The sequence below is a fragment of the Piliocolobus tephrosceles genome, chromosome 12 (genome assembly GCF_002776525.5).
Source record: "Piliocolobus tephrosceles isolate RC106 chromosome 12, ASM277652v3, whole genome shotgun sequence".
In the NCBI taxonomy this organism is placed as follows: domain Eukaryota; kingdom Metazoa; phylum Chordata; class Mammalia; order Primates; family Cercopithecidae; genus Piliocolobus; species Piliocolobus tephrosceles.
The window spans coordinates 115,323,959-115,348,460 of record NC_045445.1 but is presented as its reverse complement, the minus strand read 5'-3'; the positions used below and the strand labels follow the sequence as shown (position 1 = coordinate 115,348,460).

General features: G+C 35.1%; 1 protein-coding gene across 1 annotated transcript in view; it reads right to left on the bottom strand.

Annotated features, from left to right (window-relative positions):
- DMD (dystrophin) overlaps window positions 1–24,502 on the bottom strand; it is a 2,292,995-nt gene that overhangs the window by 1,630,014 nt on the left and 638,479 nt on the right. Inside the window, 2 exon segments of the mRNA XM_026451980.1 lie at window positions 11,169–11,297; window positions 12,419–12,600. Of these exon segments, the coding sequence (XP_026307765.1) occupies window positions 11,169–11,297; window positions 12,419–12,600 (311 nt within the window).

Below are 24,502 nucleotides of genomic sequence, written 5' to 3'. Positions count from 1 at the left end.
CTGCAAGAACATTCGCAAACTTCTTAATCAGGAGCCTGGATATTTGAAGATATGTACAAGCTTACATAAAACAAGTACAGTCATCAGTGAGTAGAATGCACTTTATTGAATACCTGTTAGGCACCATGCTAGCCACGTTTCACAACTGACCTGGATTCTTTAGAAGAATCTTGTAAGTTCTGACAGATTGTATTTTTTAGGATGAATACAATATGTTTCATCTTACATGTTCTTCTTTTTTTTTTTTTTTTTTTTTTTGAGACGGAGTCTCGCTCTGCCGCCCAGGCTGGAGTGCAGTGGCCGGATCTCAGCTCACTGCAAGCTCCGACTCCTGGGTTCACGCCATTCTCCTGCCTCAGCCTCCCGAGTAGCTGGGACTACAGGCGCCCGCCATGTCGCCCGGCTAGTTTTTTGTATTTTTAGTAGAGACGGGGTTTCGCCATGTTAGCCACGATGGTCTTGATCTCCTGACCTCGTAATCCGCCCGTCTCGGCCTCCCAAAGTGCTGGGATTACAGGCTTGAGCCACCGCGCCCGGCCACATGTTCTTCTTATGATGTAACATCGACACTTCTCCATCAAGAGCTGGGTTTATGTTTCCTCCGCTTGACTAGGATGGACCCCGACCATGACAGAAGTTATACTATGTGACTTCCAAGACTAAGTCACAAAAGGCAATAAAGTTTCTGCTTGGTACTCTTTGGGTCAGTTACTCTTAGAATCCAGCCAGCATTTAGTGAGGGGCTGCAGATTAAATGAGGCCACATATACATGTTCCAGTCAACTGCCCTGGCTGAAGTTCCAGCAGTAGCCAACAGGTATGTGAGCAGAGAAGCCTTCAAAATGACTTCAGCTTCATCTACTATTTTATTACACCTATGTGAGAAGCCCTGAACCCAGCTGAGCCCCAGAATCAAGAGACATAAGAAGAAAACTCCATGTTGTTTTTGTAAGCTCCCAAGTTTTGAGGTGATTTGCTACATGGCAATAGTTATGGTGAACAAGGTAAGCACACCTGTATTCCACAGGTGAGCTAAGCATTACACAGGTATGCCAAGAAATAACCGAATCACACAACACCTAAGAAGGTGAATCAATTTTAACACAAATTCTTACTTCCGTAAAGACTTGATTTGTAAAAGAAAAATAATAATAAAAAAGTATTAAAATGAATGCTTGACAAAGATATTCCTTAAGAGGCCCTTCCTAAAGAAGGCATACTGCATCTAGACTACATGTGGAGATCCAAGCGCTCTATTAATGATTACAAATAAACCACCCTAACCTGCTTAAACATTGTAACACAGATGAGCTCAATTCCATCCAATAATTCATTCAAATTCTAGGAACCTACAAACCCCATAAAATGTAACAAACATATGACTTAAATGAGAGCATTCAAATATCCTTGGTTTGAAAAAATTGACTCTATTTTTGTAATATCCACAGCAATACCTCTGGACCTATCTCTGGTATCAAGAGACAGAAAAGTCATTTTCCAGAATGGTTGGTAAAATCATGTATCATCTCTTCCAGAAACTCCAAATATCTGTACCAAATGTGAAAAGGGATTTTCATTCCACATTTTTTGATTTATATTTTTAAGATTACATAATCATTTATAAATATAATGCAAAAAGGAAGAGTGTTGATCCATGTTGTTGTAAATATTTCTTTACCCTTAAATACTTAAATATTATCGAATGCCTATTGTGTAAGAATGTGAATGGATTCTTTTCTCTCTCACATACTATGTTATAGTGAAGGCTTTCCTCACAAACACTATGCATTATTTTAGCCACCCCAAGGAAAGTTGAAAGTATCTTCATTTTAGAGATGAGAAAACTGACTAATAGAGGGAAAATAGCATACGCAGGTCCCACAGACCAGATTCCTATTATACTCCTGTTTTCATCTTAATATCTTAGCTATGGAATGTTCTTTAATCTTCTTTGAAAAGTTTAACGCAATTAAAATTCGTATTTACATCAACATAAACAGGAATAGAATAATTCAGAGGACAAAACAGAAAATATATTTGTGACATGGATGACAGAAAATTTCCTATTCTTATTTAGAATTATCAGTTATATATCAAGAAGAAAAATAACATTCCCACACTATTCAACCTTTCTTTAAGCATCCATTTCCTTATTTTGATAGATAACTCCATTTGTGGAGTTACATCTTTATAAGGTTGTTTTGAAAATCAGAAATAATAAATGTAAATTACATGCTAGGCATTTAACAGATTTCCTAAATGCAGACACACCTAGTGGAATAAATGATGTATTTTGGTTATACTATCCTTATAAAATTTCCATACTTAATGAGGGCTTTACCTTAAATAACATTTTTAAGTTGCTTATGCTAAATTATTTTTTTTTAAAAAAACCTCTAGGTTTTTGGACTGTAACACAATAACGCTCCTTTAATCTTAATAAAGATACCACTATTGACAATTTTACACCAATAAACTGTGTAATCTTAAAAAATGGTTAAATTCCTAGAAACATAAAACCTAACAAATCTGAACTATGTAAAAACAGAAAGTCTGAATAGATCAATAAAAGTAAGGAGACTGAATCAGTAATTTTTCATCTCCCAACAAAGAAAAGCACAAGACCAGGTGACTTCATAAATGATTTCCATCAAACATTTAAAAAAAGAATGCCAATGTTTCTCAAACTCTTCCAAAAAAAAAAAAAAAAAAAACAACAACAACAAAACTGAAGTGGAAGGAGCACTTCCAAATTCACTTTATAAGGTCGACATTACCAAATCCAGAAAAAGACATCCTGAGAAAACTGCAGATCAATATCCTTGATGGATATAGAGGCAAAACTCTCAAAAAAATTCCAGCAAACTTTAACAACACATTAAAAGGATCATACACCATGACCAAGTGAGATTTATCCTTGGGACACAAGGATGGTTCAACATGAAAATCAATTAGTTTGATACACCACGTTAACAGAATAAATAAGAAGTCACATGTTCATTCCATTAGATGCTGAAAACTTGTTCAGCAAAATTCAACACAACTTTGTTTTTTTTTAAAAAAAACCCCATTAAACTCTCAACAAACTAGGAATAGAAGGAAATTGTTTCCTTATAAAAGTCATATATAAAAAGATCGCAGCTCATATCATAACAACTGCGAACTGACAGGATTTTCTATGAAATCAGGAACAGGAGAAACAAGGTAAGTATGCCCATTCTTGCCACTTCTACTGATGGCAATACTGGAAGTCCTTCCTAGAATAATTAGGAAAAAAAAATTAAAGGTATACAAATCAGAAATGAAGATTATTATTCCTATTTACAGATGACATAATCTTATGAATAGAAAACCCTACAATCCATTAAAAACACTAGAACCAATTAGAAAATCAGTAAAGTTGTAGGATACAAAATCATACAAAAATTAGTTGAGTTTCTTTGCACTAATAATGAAAAAGAAATTAGGAGACAAATTCCATGTACAATAGCACCAAAAAGAAAACAGTGATAAACTAAAGAGGTCAAAGAGAATGCACTGAAAACTATAAAACATCGATGAAAGAAATTAAAGATGACAAAATCAAATGTAAAGATATCCTACATTCATGGATAGAAGGACTTAAAACTGTCATTATATATTCAGAGCAATTTACAGAATATAATCTTTATCAAAATTCCAATGGCATTTTTCACACAGAGAAAAACTCTGAAATGCATATGGAATCACAAAGAATCCCAAATGGCTAAATCAACCTTGAGAAAGAAGTACAAAATTGGAGGTATCACCCTTCCTGATTTCAAAATATATTACAAAACTACAGTAATTAAAAATAAATTGTATTGTCATGAAGACAGACATACAGACCAATGGAACAGAATAGAGGGCCCAGAAACAAATCTACACATATAGGGTTAACTGATATTCCACAATAGAGCCAAGCATACATAAGGAGGAAAGGATAATCTCTTCTACAAATGGTGTTAGATATAACTGGATATCCACATGCAAAAGAATGAAATTGGATGCTTATCTTATGCCATATGCAAATATCAACTCCGAATGGATAAAATATGTAAATGTAAAACCTCAATCCATAAAACTCCTAGAAGAAAACATTGGAAAAATCATGTGACATTCATCCCGGCAATTATTTCATGGATATGACACTAAAAGCACAAGCAACAAAAACAAAAAATACTATTGAGACTACATAAAACTGAAATTCTGTTCAGAAAAGAAAACAACACTGTGAAAAGGCAATCTATGGAATGGGAAAAATACAAACCATATGTATACATTATGAGAATTATTTCTAATTCAGAGCTATTAGGAGAGTTAAATAAAATGAATTATATAAAGAATATTTCATGGTATAGCTACATTCTAAGTTATCAAAAAAACGGCAACCAATATCATGACTACTATTTTAAATACATCAGGACTTGGATAAGATTTTGTGGTCAGACCTGAAGACCTTATATTAACAGCTGGTTATTTTCTAAAATATATAAAGAACTCCTACAACTCATTGGCAAAAAAAAAAAAAAACCTAAAAACCCAATTAAAAACGGGCTAAAGGCTTGAATAGACATTTCTCCAAAGATGACACCCAAATGGCCAACAGGCGTATGAAAATATGTTCAACATTATGAATTACCAGGGAAATGTGAAATGAAAAGCAGAATGAGCTATCACATTTACACCTGTTAGATGCCTACTATTAAAAATTGCATTAGTGAGGATGTGGAAAAATTGCAACTACTGTACATTGTTAGTGAAGTAAAAAATGGCATGGCTATTATGGAAAATAATATGGTAGTTCCTCAAAAAATTAAAAACAGAACTACCACTTGATCTAGCAATCTCACTTCTGGATATTTATCCAAAAGAATTGAAATCAGGATCTTGAAGGGATACCTGCAATCCCATATTCATTGCAACACTATTCACAATAGCCAAGATGTGGAAACATCCTCAGTGTCCACTGACGGAGGAGTGGATCAAGAAAATGTGGTATACACATACAAGAGATTATTATTAATATTCTAAAAGAATGAGATCCTGCCACGTTAACAACATGGATGAACCCTGAGTACATTATGGGAAGTGAAATAAGACAGTAACAGAAGGACAAATACTGCATGATTCTATTTATAAGAGGTACGTAAAATAAGCTGATCAAATCAGAGAGTGAAATAATAGTTGCTAGAGGCTTTGGAGACGAGGAAATGGGAAGCTGTTAATTAACAAAGGTTCAGTTATCAAAGATGAGAAAATTCTCAAGTTCTATTGTACAACTTATGCCTATAGTGAATAATGTTGTATTTTACACTTAAAAATCAGTTAAGAGGGCAAATCCCATGTTAAGTGTTCTTACCACAATAAAGTAAGATTTCGAAAGAAGTTAAAGGATAAGAGTGTATCTGTTGAAAATAACATCACATATATTCACTTTAAGGTTCTTTCCAGTTCTAAAATTCTACTCAGAAGTCTTCAGTGTACCAATTTATAGAGTTGACTAAAACCTAACAATTCTGTTTCTGGGTCACTTGTTCAGTCACATCAGAAAGTATAAAGGCTTCCTCAAAGCAAATCAATGATAATTTTAATCTAAGGAGTGGTCCCCACTAGCTGACTTTGCATCCTCTGTTTGCCAATTACTTTCTACAATCTGCGTACAGTCTGAGAGACAAGCTGTGTCAGGAGGGGCAATGGCAGAGATAGAGTGAAAAATCTCCTCTCCCTCATCCCCTCCCAACACAGGATAGCTGGATGTGGAATCACCTAGAAGTGCTTTTTCTGCTTTTTAAAAGGCGTTACTATGTTCCACTCTGCATGGTTCCAAGCTTGTTCGTCAGCAACCTCATAACTAAAAAGGATATCCTTTTCCCTTGGAATCTTTTACTTGGTATATTAACTTGCCAAACTCTATACAGGTTGTGAGTTTGTTTATAAATCAGAATCCAGGCTATCTCTTCTCATAGAAGTGCTAATAAAAATATAAAAATTTTCTCAGATCAGACCACAAAACCTTATCCTCTGAAGTATCTAAAGTAGTAATCATATTGGTAATTGGTTTTTTTTTTTTTTTTTTTTTTTTTTTTTAGTAAATTAATAATTCTTTTTGTTTTTGGTTTTTTTTTTTTTTTTTTTTTTTTTTTGGAGAACTTACAATGTGCTTATGCCATGGAATGTTTTTTATATAACTCATCTCATTTAACTCCCCTAATAGCTCTATGAGTTAGAAATAGTTTCAATAATACACATGAGGAAACTGAGGCTCAAAGTTCAAGAAATTCTCTCAAGGTCACATAACAAGTAAGTAATAATGAAAGCTCTTAAAAGTAGAAGTTGGGGGGCAGAAGAGTGTAGGTCAGAATGATGTCATGTGAGAAAGACTCAATTTGCCCTTGTCTGCTTTGAAGTTGAAAGGCAGCCATGAGCCAATGAATGTGGTCAGCCTCGAGAAGCTAGAAAAGCCATGGAAATAGATTCTCCTCTCCAGCCCTACAGCCTCCAAAAGGAAGGCAGCCCTGCTGATATGTTAATGTTAGCGCATTAAACATCTGAACTACAGAACTATAAAATAATGAATATGCATTGTTCAGGGCCACTAGGTTTGTAGTTGTTGCATCAAAAATTGAAAGCTAATACACAGACACATGATTAGTTATCAGGATGGGATAATTTAAAAGAAGTATGTTTTTGTTTCTGTGGCCATCAACTATTCAAGGTAGTGTTTTGAGACACAGTCTTGCGCTGTCACCCAGACTGGAGTGCAGCGGCCAATCTCAGCTCACTGCAACCTCTGCCTCCTGACTGCAAGTGATTCTCATGCCTCAGCTTCACAAGTAGCTGGGATTACAGGTGTGCACCACCACACCCAATTACTTTTTGTGTTTTCAGTAGAGACACAGGGTTTCGCCATGTTGGCCAGGCTGGTCTCAAACTCCTAGCCTCAAGTGATCTGCCTGCCTCTGCCTCCCAAAGTGCCGGGATTACAGGCATAACCCACTGCACCCAGCTCTCAGTATTTTTTTTTTAAGTGTTACAATGCAGGTAGCCTTACACTTTTACTGTCGTTTGGACCTACTGTAATCAGCAACACCTCCAAACTCACACACATGCACGCACCACTGAAATTGTTCTTATTAAAGTGGATATAAACTAGAGTGAGCACATAACTTATTGGTCTAAATGGGCAAGTTTAAAGCGTGAATAGTGATTTCACTGTAGTAACTGCTATATATTAGGATTTCCCAGACATCTTACACTACTGATGTTTTGCTAAATTCACTGAATAATTTTCAATCATCAAGTTATTTGAACTAACCAGCACTATTTAATGTAGTTAGACATCTTCCTTTCCCCGAAAACACTTCCTTCTGGATTCCAGAATACCACATCCATCTTTTCCTTTCTTTTCAGCTTTTTCTCTCCCCTTTCTAGCCACCCTTTTCAGCCCCTTTGCTGATGCCTCATCATATATACTTCTAGAGACCTCTTATCTGTCTATACATTTTTCCTTGGTAATCTTACCCTGGCCAATGGATTTAAATACTATCAATGTGTTGACTTCTAAATTATTATCCTCAACTCTGATCTTAAATCTTCTTTCTTTACACGCATTCAGAGCCTCATAGGCACTTCAAGATTAATATGTTTAAAACTGAAATCCTAATGTTCAACTCCCAAACCTGTTCCTTCTACAGTCTCAACCATCTTGGTTTGTGGCAACTCTATTTGGCCAGTTGATTAAGAAAGAAACCTCACAATAATCCTCGGTTTCTCTAATTATTTCCTAAGTCACATCTACTGCATCAGGAGGGAAATGACTTTGATGAAATATTGGCCTCCAATTCTGCTACCAGATATGCTGTGCTAGAGATTATGAAACAGAAAAGCTCACATGTAAAATTAAAATGCTCATATCATACCATTTATTTATTTTTATTATTTATTTTTTTGAGACAGAGTTTCACTCTTGTTGCCCAGGATATAATGCAATGGCACGATATCAACTCACTGCAAACTCCACCTTCCAGGTTCAAGTGATTCTCCTGCCTCAGCCTCCCAAATAGCTGGGATTACAGGCGTGCACCACCACATCCAGCTAATTTTGTATTTTTAGTAGAGATGGGGTTTTACCACGTTGGTTCAGTTGGTCTCAAACTCTGACCTCAGGTGATCCATCCACCTTGGCTTCCCAAAGTGCTGGGAGTACAGGCGTCAGCCACCACACACGGCCCTACCGTTTATTAAATGAGTTAAAAACATATGGCAAGAGGGAAGAGATCCAGAGGATAATAAAATTAGAATAAATTCAGATACAGATTGTTTTGTATGTTTGTTTATGTGTCACTTGGTCCAATAACAGTACCTGGCACATAGTAGGTGATTTAAAAACAAGTGCTAAATAATCAAATGTATGAATACTGCTCTATGTGTGAGTAACCCAATATACAAGAATCACAGTAGAGAAAGTGCAGTGTCACCCTAGTATAATGAGGATGGGCATGGAGTTGGATAAATGTAAATTTGAATTCAGGTTCTGCCACTTACTAATTAGGCCTAGAAATATAAATTAAGTTGGCCTATTTAAAACAGAGACAAAAGCACTCCGAGCTAAGGGAAGCATAAAAGCTAATATGGAAAAATTTTGGGCACCCGTGTAGGATAACAAGTGACTTAATTTGGTTGAAGAAAACATGAAATACATGTGTAATGAGCATAAAAGCATAAATTATTAATATATCATAAATCTTTTTGAGGCAGTTTAGGAGAGTAGCCTTGTTATATGGGCAAAATTAAGTGAAAAAAATTGTGAATATTATTCGGACTGTGAATAACATAAAAAAAAGGACAAGAAACTAATAAATTTCACTTGGAGACATACTAGGTTTGAGATATTAGTGGATATCAAGGTATAGATACACAACACAGAGTTGAAAATGAATTGGAAATGTGGCTATATCTCAAGAAAGACTGGAAGTGGTGAAGACAGAGATACAATGATCATTTGCATACAGATTGAATACAGATTGCATACAGATTGAGGCCAGGAGATTAAATTATTAATTATTAAATTATGTTAAGAGAACAAGTACACAGATAAGAAGGCCAAGACATCTCCCATGAGATTCATAAGCTAAGGAAGTTGGAAGAGCAGAAAGAGCCAGATAATCAAAGACACAGAATAGTCAGAGAGGAAGAACCTGCTGAGTGTAGAGGCTGAGAAAAATGTTTCTTCAGTGGTAGAAAGTTAGGAGAGCTGAATAAAAGCCATTTGGCTCTGTGATTAAGAATACTTACTTGTTGAATAAATAAATGAACAGTTAAAGCAGAGTGAAGTGTTTGGGGAGTGGGGGCATGCACGTTTTTCCCATAGGGGACAGTCACCCGCATGGCTCTCTCTTATAGAGGACTTTTTCTCTGTAGACCAACAAGTAAACACTTTAATAAAACTCCCTGATGGCATCAGATCCAGCCCGTCTTGACTTCATTCGAAGTAGAGCAGGTACAGCCTATAGCGGCAGTGTAAGCTCAGTCCTTTTGACACTTTTGAAATTAATGTTCTTAGTGTGAATAAAGGCATACACGTATCAAACCTAACTACATGTAACATCATCTTCTGATATGCTTCTTAACAGTCAGAATATATCATTCCTCATCTCTTGTGATTTGTGCTGTGTCTTTTCCAAAGGATAAACATTATACTGATTTGAATGCCTTATTTTAAATAAAACAGGTAAGTGAATTTGTTGAATTATCTGTAATTTATGACATACAATGTATTCGGTAATATTTACACAAAGGTAGAATGAGCAGTCTAGCAAGATGTAAGTCCATTTGTAATTACTCCATTAAGGAGTCATACCTGAGCAATGCCTTAATGAGGTGGTGATGAGGTGAAAATGTGCTACCAGAATAGGCATTGCAGAAAACCTAGAAAACGCAGCTCAATAAAGTGATATTGGGGGGGGGGGGGGGGGGCGGACCCCTCTATCTTTGCTTGGTGTACGCTCCTTAATTTTAGGAGGTGGCACTTATTCCTTAAGTCTTGGTGATTTCAATGGGGGGAATGGTATAAATAGAGTCTGGAGAGTCGATGGAGAGTCAAGAGGTCCAGAATGAGAGGGAGTGAGAAGAGAGCTTTGCAAGTAAACTAGCCAAGGGTGGAGGTCGTAACTATTTCAGAGTTTAGAATTTTTAGCTAATGCATCAATTAACTGCCAAATAAATTACTAATTAAATGCACACCACTATCTTCAAAAAATCGAGTCTCCAAAAATGTACACATTTTTTAACCAATAGGATCAGGTCTATCATTTTTAAACTCTCATTCATAGTGTAGTTTTGATAAAAATCACATCTTCTAGCACGTTTCAAATTGGCACCGCTGAGCAAAATCAATCATTTTGGTTAAAAAGTAATTCTTGCAAATCTAGCAATCTCAGCGCATTTCATTCCCACGCTGTAACGTCTACAAGGCTATTTCTTGTATGTTGGATTCCATACAATATTGCAAGAGTGGAAAACTCCACTGAGAGGCTTCCTCATATAGAAAGTACGAAACATTGCCTAGAATATGACCTGCTTTGAGTGTGATTTTTTCTTATAAATACTACGGAGCCTGCTATACACAAGTTTAAATTAGCAAAATTAAAGGAGAGCATATGAAGAAGCTTGCAGTTGCATTTTTCTTACACAGTATATTTTAGAATGAATATAAAAAATAATTCACTTGTAGTATATGTATTTTCTTTATGTATATCTAGAAAAATCTCCCCAAATAGTGTAATTAGCAATTTTCAGATATTTGCCCACGCTTTTTGAAGTTACATATATAAACCTTTTAATGAGCCTCATGTTTTTTATAACCATTAGTAGCCTTTGTCAAAGACAACCTTAGAGGTTATTACATAAAGAAAGTAGAAATCATTATTATGGGAATTCATATTTATGAAGAATCATCATATAGTAAACCTAGAGAAGTCTCAATAACAAAGTAGAACCATATGAAGGAATCAGTAAAACTGGGAAAATGAAACAGCTCTTCATGGGGAGATAAAAAGCACTGAAAAATTCAAGCAAGTAAAAGCAGTGTTAGATTATCTTGGAAGCAGTTCTCTGGTTTGTACAACAGAGAGTAAATGTTGACAGACCTGTGAAGGAAATGGGCTCCGTGTAGGGTCAGAGGTGGTGACATAAGCAGCCTGTGTGTAGGCATAGCTCTTGAATCGAGGCTTAGGGGAAGAAGTTCTCTCATAGCCCTGTGCTAGACTGACTGTGATCTGCAGAGAAGGGTTTGGGGGAGTGGATAGAGAGGAGGAGGAAAAACCATAAGTAACCCGAAAGGACTACTTTCCAACATGGTAGAAAACAGAACATTAAATGGAAATGGTGAGATTCAATGTTTAATACTAAACATATATAAATGATATTAGAAACTGGTATACTCCCAGAATTATGGCACTTAATGTCATGTTGGAGAGTAAATGATCTGGGAAGATATGAGCATGCTATTTAACCATGGGGATTCCATAGTAACACAACTCCAACATTGATATGGGATGGTACTCTTCAATCTGGCAAAAACAGACATCCAAAAGCAATTTTCTCTAAATCCAAAGTAACTAAAACCAGAATTCATCAGGTCCATACCCTGGAAAGGACTAAAGATTTCATAAGCTAATACAGAGCTAGCTCAGTAAAGTGAGAGAGTTTGGCCTAAAAGGTTTCCACACATTCCAACAGAAATGTTGCTAAAGGTTTCTTCACTGTTGCTTGTGCCTGAGAAAGCACAGGAAAACATCCAAACTACCCACAGTTCAGAGAAAGAACAAGCCAATGTCAAGGAAGAACCCCAGTGAATTCTATACAGTTATATAACGAAGAATTTCATCATGTTTTCCTTTAATGTTTATTTGAAATATTTGAAACCACTTTTCTATTTTCAAAGTTGTTATCCTGAATAATCAAAATCTGATTTTGTACACCATATTGCCATAAAGCATTTTTAATGATTAAAACAGTATTTCCCTTTAATCTTTCTCTAGCTCTTTGTTCTAGTTGATGAAGATTTTAGAGTTTAATATGTACATAAGTTTGCCTTTCATTTCATTGTGTGTTACACAATGGAAATGTAATATATTATGTTCTATATTCCTATGATATGGTACATATCAATAGTATTTTTAAAATATGTTTGAAAAGAATATTGTATTCAATGAAGCAAAACTGAAAAGGTTTCCATAGTCTGTCTATCTTTCTGTATATATACATACATTAGGCTTTGTATATATACATGTGTGTATACATATATTTTCGTTTTATGTATATGTGCACATAATACCTAAAAATGCGTATAAAATAGAAAACATCTTGAATATTACCTGTCCTTTGGACACTTTACCTGTTGAGAATAGTGCATTTGATGATGTAATTGAAAATGTTCTTCTTTAGTCACTTTAGGTGGCCTTGGCAACATTTCCACTTCCTGGATGGCTTCAATGCTCACTTGTTGAGGCAAAACTTGGAAGAGTGATGTGATGTACATTAAGATGGACTTCTTATCTGGATAGGTGGTAGCAACATCTGTAAGCACAGAAACACTACACATCAATTCTTGGTTTCTATATTTGAGACTCTGAAAGGATAATGAACAAATCAATGTTACAGGAAGATGACAGATTAATGAACACTTAGTTGGCCATGAATGTCCTCCAGAGATGAATTAGAACATGATAATCAGGCCTAAAATGTCTTTCCAATTTGGCAGACCAATGAGATGAGCAGAAAAGTTAATTTCTTTTCCTTGTTCATATGAAAACTTTATTCTATATTACTTTTTCTTAAGTCAAATTGCCAGACTAGCCCATCTAACAGAGTAGCTTTCATTAGGTCAGAAACAAAAATAAAAGATTACATTTTCCTTTCCACGGAAAGTTATATTAACATGTCAATTCAAATGGTGCAGTGGTAATTAAACAATTACACAAAATGGCTTAATGCTTTGGTTCTCAGTAAAGAAACCTTGTACCTTTTAATTGAATGCTGCTGATATTGAAGTATGCAGAAAGCTAAATATGTCTCTGTGCTGAAATGAGTCATGTATCCACAATATAAATAGAAAAATACCATATAATGATTTTTAATATTCCTTGCATATTAGAAATATTTGTTTACATTATGGCCCATCTGATAAAGTAGAATGTCGTTTTCCTTCCCAGACATTAGAGATAAATGTAAAAGTCCTACACATTAAGTTGATCTGACTTCACGTCCTTTGCCACATCCAGAAGGTGAATGAAATCCAGCCTTTAAAGTCAATAATAATTTGTAATAACACATATAAAGTGGCAGCTCCTTCAAAAGATTCATTTGCTACTTGGCATTACAATTTAGTTACTGCACTCATTCCAGTGAACCAAGATGTAAAGTAACCCTTTATGTGAAGTGTGTCATTAATACTAGAAAGTGTTAAAACGTTAAGTTCATCCTTTAAAAAGAAGGAAATTTTGTCACTGAGGCAACATCTGTAAATCTGGAGGATATTAAGTGAAATAAGCCAGGCACAGAAAGACAAGTACCACATGATCTCACTTACACATGGAATCTAAAAAGTTGAATTCATAAAAGTAGACAGTAGAATGGTGTTTACCAGGGGCTGTGGGGTAGGGATTGGGAAGATGTTGGTCAAAGTCACAACATTTCAGTTAGACAGGAAAAATAAGTTCAAGAGATCTATTGTACAATCTAATTAATAATAATGTATTGTATTCCTAAAAATTGCTGTGAGGATATTAAGTGTACCCACCATGAACCATGATAAATCTATGAAGTAATGCATGTATTAATTAGTTCAATTTAGCCACTCCGGAATGTATACATATTTCAAAACATGTTATACATGATAAATGTATGCAATTTTAGTTTTTTAATAATTAATCAATATAAAAATCAAAGATAAAAGATAAACATAAATCCTGGCAGGAGGTCAAGGCAATGTGGTAATGCATTTTCCTTGCCATACATTTATCTTAACTACTAGTAAGAGATCTGTATTCAATTTGTATATTCTAATCAGGTGTTCTGACTATAAGTGAAAAAGCCAAGAGTAAAGTCTCAAGTCCATGAGCACAAAGGGAGGTTGAACAAGTGACTTCATCAATTCTTTTGCAAGTATCAGAACCATGATTAATCAGAACAACTATTTTTAAAAAGAGTTACAGGAGAGGGAAAAATTAATGTTCCTTGGTCCACTTCTATCCATAGAATAATACAGCACTTCTCAATTTTTAATGTACATATGAATCACCTGGGGATCTTTTAAAACTACAGAAGCTGATTCAGTAGATCAGCGGTAGACCCTGTAGCTCTGCATTTGCAATAATCTCCCAAGTGATGCTGAAACTGCTAGCCTGCTACTTTGTGAATAAAGGCCAAAAACATTACTTATAAGCAGACTGTTACATCATCTCCCATTTTATTGTTTTACTCATTTAAATGATATTTGTTAGACATTTCAATGCACAAGGCTGAGAGGTACAAAGTTATACAACACATATGCTCAACTTATTATACTTTAGTTAGCCAACAAATGGTCAAAGTAATTTTTACAAGTACTTTTTAAAGAAGAACTAAATAATATTTTGTGCATGAACACTGCCTTCCTTAATCATCTTACTAACTTAGCTTTGGAATTCTGAAGCCTACAAATCTCCAATTCATCTGGTAATTGTTTTTCAAAATATTTGACCAATTGTTTCTTATATGGTGAATACTATACTTCACCGTATCTTGAAATTCTAGAAAACTTTCTTCCTTCTCACTAGTAACTAGTCAGCTTTACCTGTGATTAACATAACTTAGAGCTCTTTCATTTTTAGTATATTAAATAAAACCATGATGTGAGAAAACAAATTAAAAAGGGTTGACCCTGTGCCTATTCACTGCTGTGTTATAGGCATACGCATGTATGTTTGGCCTCAAATATATGCCATGAGAAAAAGTAAAAAATGGTGAAAAATTGGCCAAGCATTTTTATTGCCCCAAGAAATCTCGAACATTGTAATAAATTTTATTTACATAAAACATGTTGACTGAATGCAACTATTCATGTCACTCATTACAAAAAATATATACTTATTTAACCAAACTATTGACATTTTGCCCCACACTATTACTATCACACTTCTGAGATTATGTGGAATTCAAAACTGCCAGGAGGTAGAAATCAGTATTTTTTAAGAAAGGAATTTAGGTCTTCTAAAATATTTTGAATTTCGTCAACATACATTTTCAAGAAATCTATTATATTCAAAATATTTTAGTGGATTATCCAGGAGATTTAAAAGAGAGAAAATTCATGAATTCTGCTTCCAATTTGGAATAAGAAAATAAATAATAAAAGTACAAAGTAATTGCACTGCTGAACAGAATTTAAAATGTGTTCCTCTAATTGACACAACCAGTTCTTTAACATGTTCAGATTTTAAAAATCATATAATATTGGAAGATCAAGCAATTCTCTTTGAATAGGAAACTGAATTAATTATGCATAGGATTTCAATAGCCGGAAATGAGGGAATGGGGAAGAGTATTCCGGGCAGTGGGAGTATCTTGAGTAAAGACGCAGAGGTAGGGACACATTAGCCATGTCTTGGGAACAGTGGCTTTGTGTATCTTAGCCAGTGAGAGGAGAGTAGTGAAAACTAAGATGAAACTGGTAGATGGTACGTAGAAAACTGAGGGAATATCAATAGCAAACTAGAAAATTCGGCCTTCATTCAATAGGTTGGAGAGTAAACACTTTTCGACAAGAGGGTAACATCATCAAAATTTTATTAAAGTAAATTCTTTAAGTACAGAATGGATTGCTGGAGAAAAACTTGAGAGAAATAAGAGGCGAGGACCATAATCCAGATAAAAAGTGCTCAAGATCTAAGGTAGAACTGTGTATGGGGGAAATGAAAACAAGGCAATGTATGACAAAAATTCTAAGAGAGATCCAAAATGACTTCATTCAGTTTTCAAATCATTTACTCCACAGTTTTTGGAAATACCTATATACAAAGTTATGTGCTACAGCCTGAGGATATAAAGATTAATAAACTAAGAATAAAACAAAGAAGGAAGAGGATGAAGGAGGAATCTGATCGTTCTGCAGTCATGGTAACAAGTAGACACCAACAAGTTTCAATCTACCCTGTTTATTCATTTAACAATTAGTTGCCTCCGTGATTGTTACCATGCTTCCCCCAGCCAACCAGCAGCAAATGCTCCCTTCTGAAAGTCTGCCAGAGTGGATTCACTTCAATGAACATAATTCTGAATTCAAACTAATTAAATATCATCTCACCTGAAATACCATGCTTCTAAAGCTATCATCATCCTATTCCCAATTTGAAATTTTCTTAGATCGCTGGCCCTCTGATTCCCTCCAAAACCTAAGAATACGCTGCTTTCCGAGACTGTGGTTGACCAGCAGCGTTCCCTCTAAGTAAGATGTTATGAAGCTCAAATCCAATGTTTAGAAAACCTGTAAAGTTTGTTAAACCTTAATACTATTGCTGTATTGCATTTTTTGTCATTTTTGTCATATTTTTGCTGTTTCTATTATTAACACAAAAACAAACCTAGTTGTAGGAGACCATTTGTATACTATTAACAGAAAGTCAGAAGACTTAGAAGGAAAAAGCAATTATCACTTAATCCATATTTGCTAAGTGATTGTTATGCACTATACAACATGCTTAGACTATGCTAGATTATGAGTATACAGCAGATGAGTCACCCCATAATTATAAGCATTACTTTTTATGGGAAATCAAAATGAATTTTATGACTTGGGGGTAATCCTCATTTATGATGACTGCACTAAGGCCAATTCCTGGCACTCTGCAATCACCTAAGTATTTGTTAAGAAACTGAATACAGAGAACAGTTAAAGTCATAGAAATTGATAAGAATTATGTAAGACAGTGACTAAAAGCAATGGTATGATAATGAGTACTATGAAGAAATTGAGGAGTATGAAAATGATGGAATGTAATTTATACTTTTTATTACAAGACATTAAGATTGTATGAAATGAGAGAAATGGCTGAATCCCCAAAATAAGAACTACAATTATATGAAAGTAATTTCGCACTAAGACTCTACTACATAAAATGTTCATTGACACTGGATTTTAATAATTGCTTATCCAATCTTTGAAGCCGTCTCAGAATGGAAATGGTGAGAACTCATAATACTGCTAGAGATTTTACTTTCTGAACAATAACACCGTTTCTGATGAGTGTTTCATATTTGAAGCTACTATGGAACAAATAAATCATTTAGTGAAATCTGATCATTTTTCAAATAAAGAAGTTGAACCTCATGGTGGTTAGAAGGCAAGTTCAAAAACTAGTCAAAATCGGATGAGAACCCAGTCATTGCACTACACTGCCATGGTACCTTTAACCTCATTCTCTCACATTCTGTCTCAGTGTATTTGAAGACCAAGTATCTGAAAGTCATTATTCAAATAGTTACCTTGTAAGTAATGTGGTTCAATTACCAAACATGGTCTCTATTTAGTAGTAGTGATTTACATTTCTAATAAGTGATGTATAACAAGACTAAATATACATAAAAATGAGCCATCGAAATGCAAATTAGAGATGTGGGGTTTTAACTACCTTCCCTTGCCTAAAAAATTTGCAAAGAATTACAAAAGAATGATAATCTATGCTGCAGAGGCTTCAATGATTTGGCCAAACACCTACTTAGCTTGAAGAGTATCAGTTGTTTCTAACCTTATGAAAAATATTTTGGGAGTGTCTATCAAAACCTTAAAAAAAAATCATATACTATGACCCATTAATTTTCCCTTAGGGTCCTGCCACAAGGAAATCATCAGAAATTTAAATAAAGATATATGTAAATGTGATATAAAATTTAAACAGTATTTATAACACAAAAAGAAATATTTATCATACAAAAGAGGAAAAAGACCAATCCAAAGAGCTTAATAGGTAGGGACTTAGGGAATAATTGAATATATAACTGTGTAAGAGTATTACAAAGCCAGTCAAAATGTTCCTTTTGAAGGCTATTTGACAATATGTTAAAGTCAATACCTTACAGTGTAACATCAACAGAGCAGGATTTACAATTTATGTAGAACAATTTTAGGAAAACACCTGGGAGAAAATACTTCAAGGTATCAGTAAAGTGGATGTGCTTGAGGGACTGAAAATAATTCCTTTTTAAAATTTTATTCTATCTGTATTTTCCAAACACTTTATTCAACACATACTATTTTTGTAATAAATATATTCTATGTTATAATAAAAGTATCTGCAAAGATGAAAAAATAAACAATAAAAGCAAAGTTGCACAAAGTTTGCTTTCAACATGCCCTCACCCCAAAAAAGTCAATTGAGTAAGTTTGATGAAAGCAGTGCCTTCAACAAAACTAATCTTGGGCAGTCAATCTTAGGAAAGTCCGATTAGCTAGTTGCCGGGTGTAACCTTGAAACACTGCTGGGAAATCTAAAGAAGAGGCTCCGCTGTCTAAATTTCAGGCCAAGTTTCTGCCAAGGGACAGGCAGGAATTGAAATACTCAATCATAATGCACAGCATGTGTAATTGAAAGCAAGCAAGATTTCAAAGATAGCAGGAATAAATGTGCACTCACAAAGCTTTAGTTGGTCGGTGTTTTAAGAGTTTTATTAAACAACAACAAATGTGTGAGGATGTCATTTAGAAATCATGATAAGCATAAATCTCCCCACAGAGTTTGTATTAGGAAACAGAAACAAATAAATACATTCACTGAGAAAAGGAAAGGAGAAACTGGAAAGACAACACTTATGGTCATAAACTAGGCATAGTCAGAATGCTCAAAATATGAAAACAGAATGGCATATATGTTGGCACAAGCAAAACCTATGGTTGTAAACAATAACCTAATTCATGGATGTGATATTCTAAAGGACATAGTGCTGGAAGTAAAGTGGATTATTTTTTGAGGTTTGCAAACGAAGAGATTTATGTTATAATGCCATCTGATACCTAAATGCTAGAGCTTATAAGTTGTAGACCATATTGCAGCAATGGACTAATTCATCAAAGCATGATACTGTTATTTTCAGTATTTTGTATTTTGCACTCAGCACTGTATTGTACATAATTTTCTTCTTACAAGTCACTATATACAATGGATATACATTTTAATTAAAATTTGCACAACTCCTCCCATGTTAAATTTTTTAACATTCTGCAAAATATGTTTTGCCTTAGCTAAATTAAGTACTCCTCAACTAATCCATTTTTAGCACTTCATTCTCTGATACAAGCAGTTGCTTTTATCATTTAGTAACAATGCTTCTCATCAAAAGACTGTAAAATATCATAATGAAAATAATTTGCATTGATGAAGATGATTGAATTTCATAAAATAATGATAAAAAGTAATGGCCTATATTTATCCATGAGAAACACAAAACAATTTTATCTTCTGAATATTCAATTATGCTTTTCAACATGCTTATAGTGTTAACTAGCAGAAAACTATCACCATGTTGTCACAAGTGGAAAACAGTGGCTCAGGCTGGGCACTTTGGTTCACGCCTGTAATCCCAGCAATTTGGGAGGTCGAGGCAAGTGGATCGCCTGAGGTTAGGAATTCTACACCAGCCTAGCCAACAGGGTGAAACGCCCTCTCTACTAAAAATGTAAAAGTTAGCCTGGCGTGGTGACACACGCCTGTAATCCCAGCTAATTCCAGCTATTCAGGAGAGAATCGCTTGAACCCGGGAGGAGGAGGTTACAGCGAGTTGACATCAGGCCACTGCCCTCCACCCTGGGCGACAGAGGGAGATTCCATTTCCAAAAAAAAAAAAATTAAAAAAAGAAAGAAAAAACAAATTAGTGACTCAAAATGCATAATACTTACCTAGAGCATAACAGGGAAAAAAGAAAAATCAGATGCTTTCAGAAGACTGATGCACTGGAAACTATTTGAGCTTTCTGCTAAGCAATAAATCCTAAACCTACCAATACAAACAGAACTTATGTAGCCAATCCAGTAAGTAATGGTACCTGGAAGTATTGATAGTGATTGTAAAATCTACAGCTGGGCACAGTGGCTCGCGCCTGTAATCCCAGCACTTTCCGAGGCTGAGGTGGGCGGACCACCTGAGGTCAGGAGTTCAGATACAAGCCTGGCCAAGATGGTGAAACCCCGTCTCTATTAAAACACAAAAATCAGCTGGGTATGGTGGTGCATGCCTGTAATCCCAGCTACTCGGGAGGCTGAGGCAGGAGAATTGCTTGAACCAGGAAGGCAGAGAAGATGGTGAACCGAGATCGTGCCACTGCACTCCAGCCTGGGCAACAGAGCAAGACTCCGTCTCGGAGGTGTGGAGAATAAAATACTCCATCAACATTTATTGAGTTACTACTTTGTGCCAGGCTGTAGTCTTTAATAATACAATGGTAAATAAATGAGCCCAGAGATACATTCTCATGAAAAAATGACTCTAATGGGAAAGGAAGTTATGAATAAATAATTTCAAAATTCTCAGTTTCCCATTTGCCACTGCATCCCTGCTTCATTGAATTGCCTTCTGTAAAAGCCCTCTTCGCTAAGATAGTTTTTGGGAATTAAATCAGAATGGAAGCTCTGCAGTGTTAATATCAAATATCCTGAGAGTGCCTCAGAACAAATGCACAGAAGCTGGTGGGGAAAAGTCAGTTAAATGAAAATCCATAACCAATCCTGACTTTAGAAATTTTAAATAAGACGTCTGTTAAGTTGAAAAGGTTTTCAAATACCAAATATTTCTATGCCCCTAATCAACAGGAAAAGTTCTGTCTTTAAATTTTCAATTTCCAAATGCAGGGAATTTTCACAGTTGTGTCTTTTGTCAAAACTGTCCTAAGTTTATATATGTTGAAATATATTTTACTTAAAAAATATATCCTTGACTATTTAAATCCTTAAAACAGGGCCGGGCGCAGTGGCTCAAGCCTGTAATCCCAGCACTTTGGGAGGCCGAGACCGGCGGATGACGAGGTCAGGAGATGGAGACCATCCTGGCTAACACGGTGAAACCCCATCTCTACTAAAAAATACAAAAAACTAGCCGGGCGAGGTGGCGGGCTCCTGTAGTCCCAGCTACTGGGGAGGCTGAGGCAGGAGAATGGCGTGAACCCGGGAGGCGGAGCTTGCAGGGAGTTGAGATCCAGCCACTGCACTCCAGTCTGGGCGACTGAGCAAGAGTCCGTCTCAAAAAATAAAAAAAATAAAGTAAATAAAATAAATTAATAAATAAATAAATCCTTAGAACCAATTTTTGGTATGTATCTTCTAAAACCAGGAGAGAAGACACTAACTTGACCTAACAAATGGAAGCTACTCAGTCAGCATGGGAGACTACAGATAGAAAAACATTTGTACTTTCTTACAATTCTCTCGACATGCCTGTTGTGGGAAGAACTATTAGGGTTTGCATTTGAGATGAAAGTATTTTGACTCAGTGACATTTAAGTCTGCTTCCCTGATTGTCACCTGCGGTTGACAGTATAGTATAGTCAGTTTCAGAAGTAGCTCCACCCCTTATCTTCCTCGCTAACATAGTCTGTTTGTGAACCTTAATTGTCTACAGTGTTAGAAATTATACTTGATACACAGTGAGACCGGAATAAAGATGTTTATTTCACGTGACACAAATTTAATTGGTTACTATTCTTTCTGGTATGTTTTGGGATTTGAAAATATGCCTGATGATATAAGGGCAGTCTTTGAGCAAATTACTCAGCAATGACTAGTTTAATGCAGACACTGTACAAAATGATCAGGTTTTTTTTTTTTTTTTTTGAAACAAATATGATAAAAATGGACCCACTACATATAAAAGAGCTTAGCCTGTTGAGGCAAAAATACCTTGATCAAATCATGATCCTACCACTAATAGGTAAGGGATTGTGATAAAATCCACTAATTTCCCTTTGTCCCAGTTTTTATCTATAAAATGAGTCATATTAGTATCTTGCAAATAATTAGGGATGATGCTAACAGAGAAAATGAATGCAAAGTAAATGCTCAATGTCTATGATCTATTATCTGTCATGATTTGTTTCCAATTGGCACATAATTGTAATTTATGGGTTTGCTTGCATTCACGCCTTCATCAAATATTTGTGGAATACCTACCATGTGTCAGACATGACACCAGTTCACCAGGGAATTAATCACTTTTTATAATTAGAAAGGCTCCATTCCCTAATTCCTAACGAAGAAACCAGTGGACCACTGGACAAACCAGATGGCATACAACACTGATGTGACTCTCTCAGCACAAAACATTTATGTGGGATGGTGTCATGGTGGCACCATATGCCATATGCAACATCAGAATAAGGGATTCAGTGTTTAGCGAAACACCATCACACACAAACTTCAACAATTGACAAGATAATTGATGGCAAATTAAGTTTTCTTTAACTGATCCAAAGTTTTCAGTAGTATTCTAAGTGAAAACTGAAACAGCGGCCAAAAATCATGCATTTGTGTATCTTTTAAGTGCTAATGGAGGCATGGTGATGAAACACACACAATAAAGAAGTAGCAAACTATAACGCATTTTCAAATTACAGAGATACATTTTGCTTTTGACGGTACTTATGAAATTTCATTTGAGTTTGGAGTTTCTGGCTTCCACCATTGTAATTAGGACCTCCCAACTATAAATACAATAATATGCATGGATGACAAATAGCTTCCAATGTGAAAAAAATGCAATTTAAAAATTTGCAGAAGATAATCACATGTGAAGCAATGATGGAGAAAGTACAAGTCAAAAAGAGAATAAGCATCAAAAAGCATATAACACAAATCTGATGACGATAAGGGGTAACTTTTATAAAAGAGAAGGTAATCAACGATGTTAAGAATGCATAAGACATAGCTGAGACTGATTTTCATTAAAATGTGTGTACTATATTTTTTGAATATTGAAAATAGAATTTGATGTATGTGTTAAAAGACACCACCTTCCATGCCCTATAAAGTACATCATGACCCAATCCTTCACACTTTGCTAAAAGCACTCTAATGTCATCCCTCTTTCTCTTTCACACATTGGTCTTGTTTTGTTTGTGCATCTCAAACACCAAAGGCCATTTTACACCTCTTGATCTTCACACTTGCTGCTCTTTTACCTGAAATACTTTCTCGTTTTGCATTTTTGATTCATTCTCACCCATTAGGTCTTAACTCATATGGCACCTCTTCAGAGATGCATTTGCTATCCCATTTTAAGAAGCCCACCCCCTTTCCCTTTATTTTACGTTGATTTACTTTACATTGCTTGTCACAAACTGTCATTATTATGTTTATTATTTATATTACTATAAGAATATAAAAACCACAAGGGCAGGAACTTCCTTTAGCTTGTTTTACCAATGACTGTGAAGTAGTAGGTATTCAATATTTGTTAAATCAGTAAATGAATGAAGAGATAACCTTTTGGGAATAAAGGTTCATTTTCATGGTCTACACCCCATGAATGTAGAGTAAGACACATGTTGAAAATTGAACACTGGTTAAAGGGACAGAAAGCACGTAGCAAGGAACAGGAGCAGGCTGTATTTTTCTCCCTACAAAATTATGCAAAGGAGATTCAGTTTGGTATAGAATTAGTTTTCATCAAGCATCAATTATATACAAGAACTTTTATTATGTTTTTTCCATTTAAACTTCACCACTCTCTTGTGAGTTAAGAATACAGCCCAAGGTCATACAACCAATAAGTGACAGCCTGATTAAAGTGGAAAAAAAATAGACTCCTTGGTTTGCATCCCAGTTCTTTCATTTTGTGACCTTGGATAAGGTTAACCATAATGTACCTCAGCTTCCTATTGTATTGCAAAAAGTTTCTTATTGATCACATTCCCAAAAATAAGACTTGATGTGAAGAACATCTCATGCTTTAGAAACTGTATCAGATTACTTTTTAAGTGATAGGGAAAGAAGCATTAATTTCTAAATTAGAGAGCATTAGCAGGTTAATCAAGAAGCCTATGAGCGATGATGACAAAGTTGGTACATTTTAAATTCAGATTGAAAATACTCAAGCTAATACTCAAGACACAGGAAAACAAATGTTTTATTCATTGTTCTAAACTTTGGCATATACACTACAAAAATCACACCGTGCTTTACAAAAATATATTTTCAAAAATAATATTGACTGATATCTACAGAAAAAAATAAAATGCATTCAAGTGCTCTCAGATGCAGGATAGGAAAAGCAGACTCCTTAAGACTTTGGAAGCATAGCTTCCAAAAATTTTGTGCTAAGTGTCTGCATACCTGGAGGTTTGAAAGATTCAAGTGTGTGAATTCCTTGTCATCTCACTAAAACTATGAGTCAGTGGTGGGTAGGATTCTACTAAATACTTATAACTGTAAAAAATGCTTTTTAAGCTCAGATATATGAG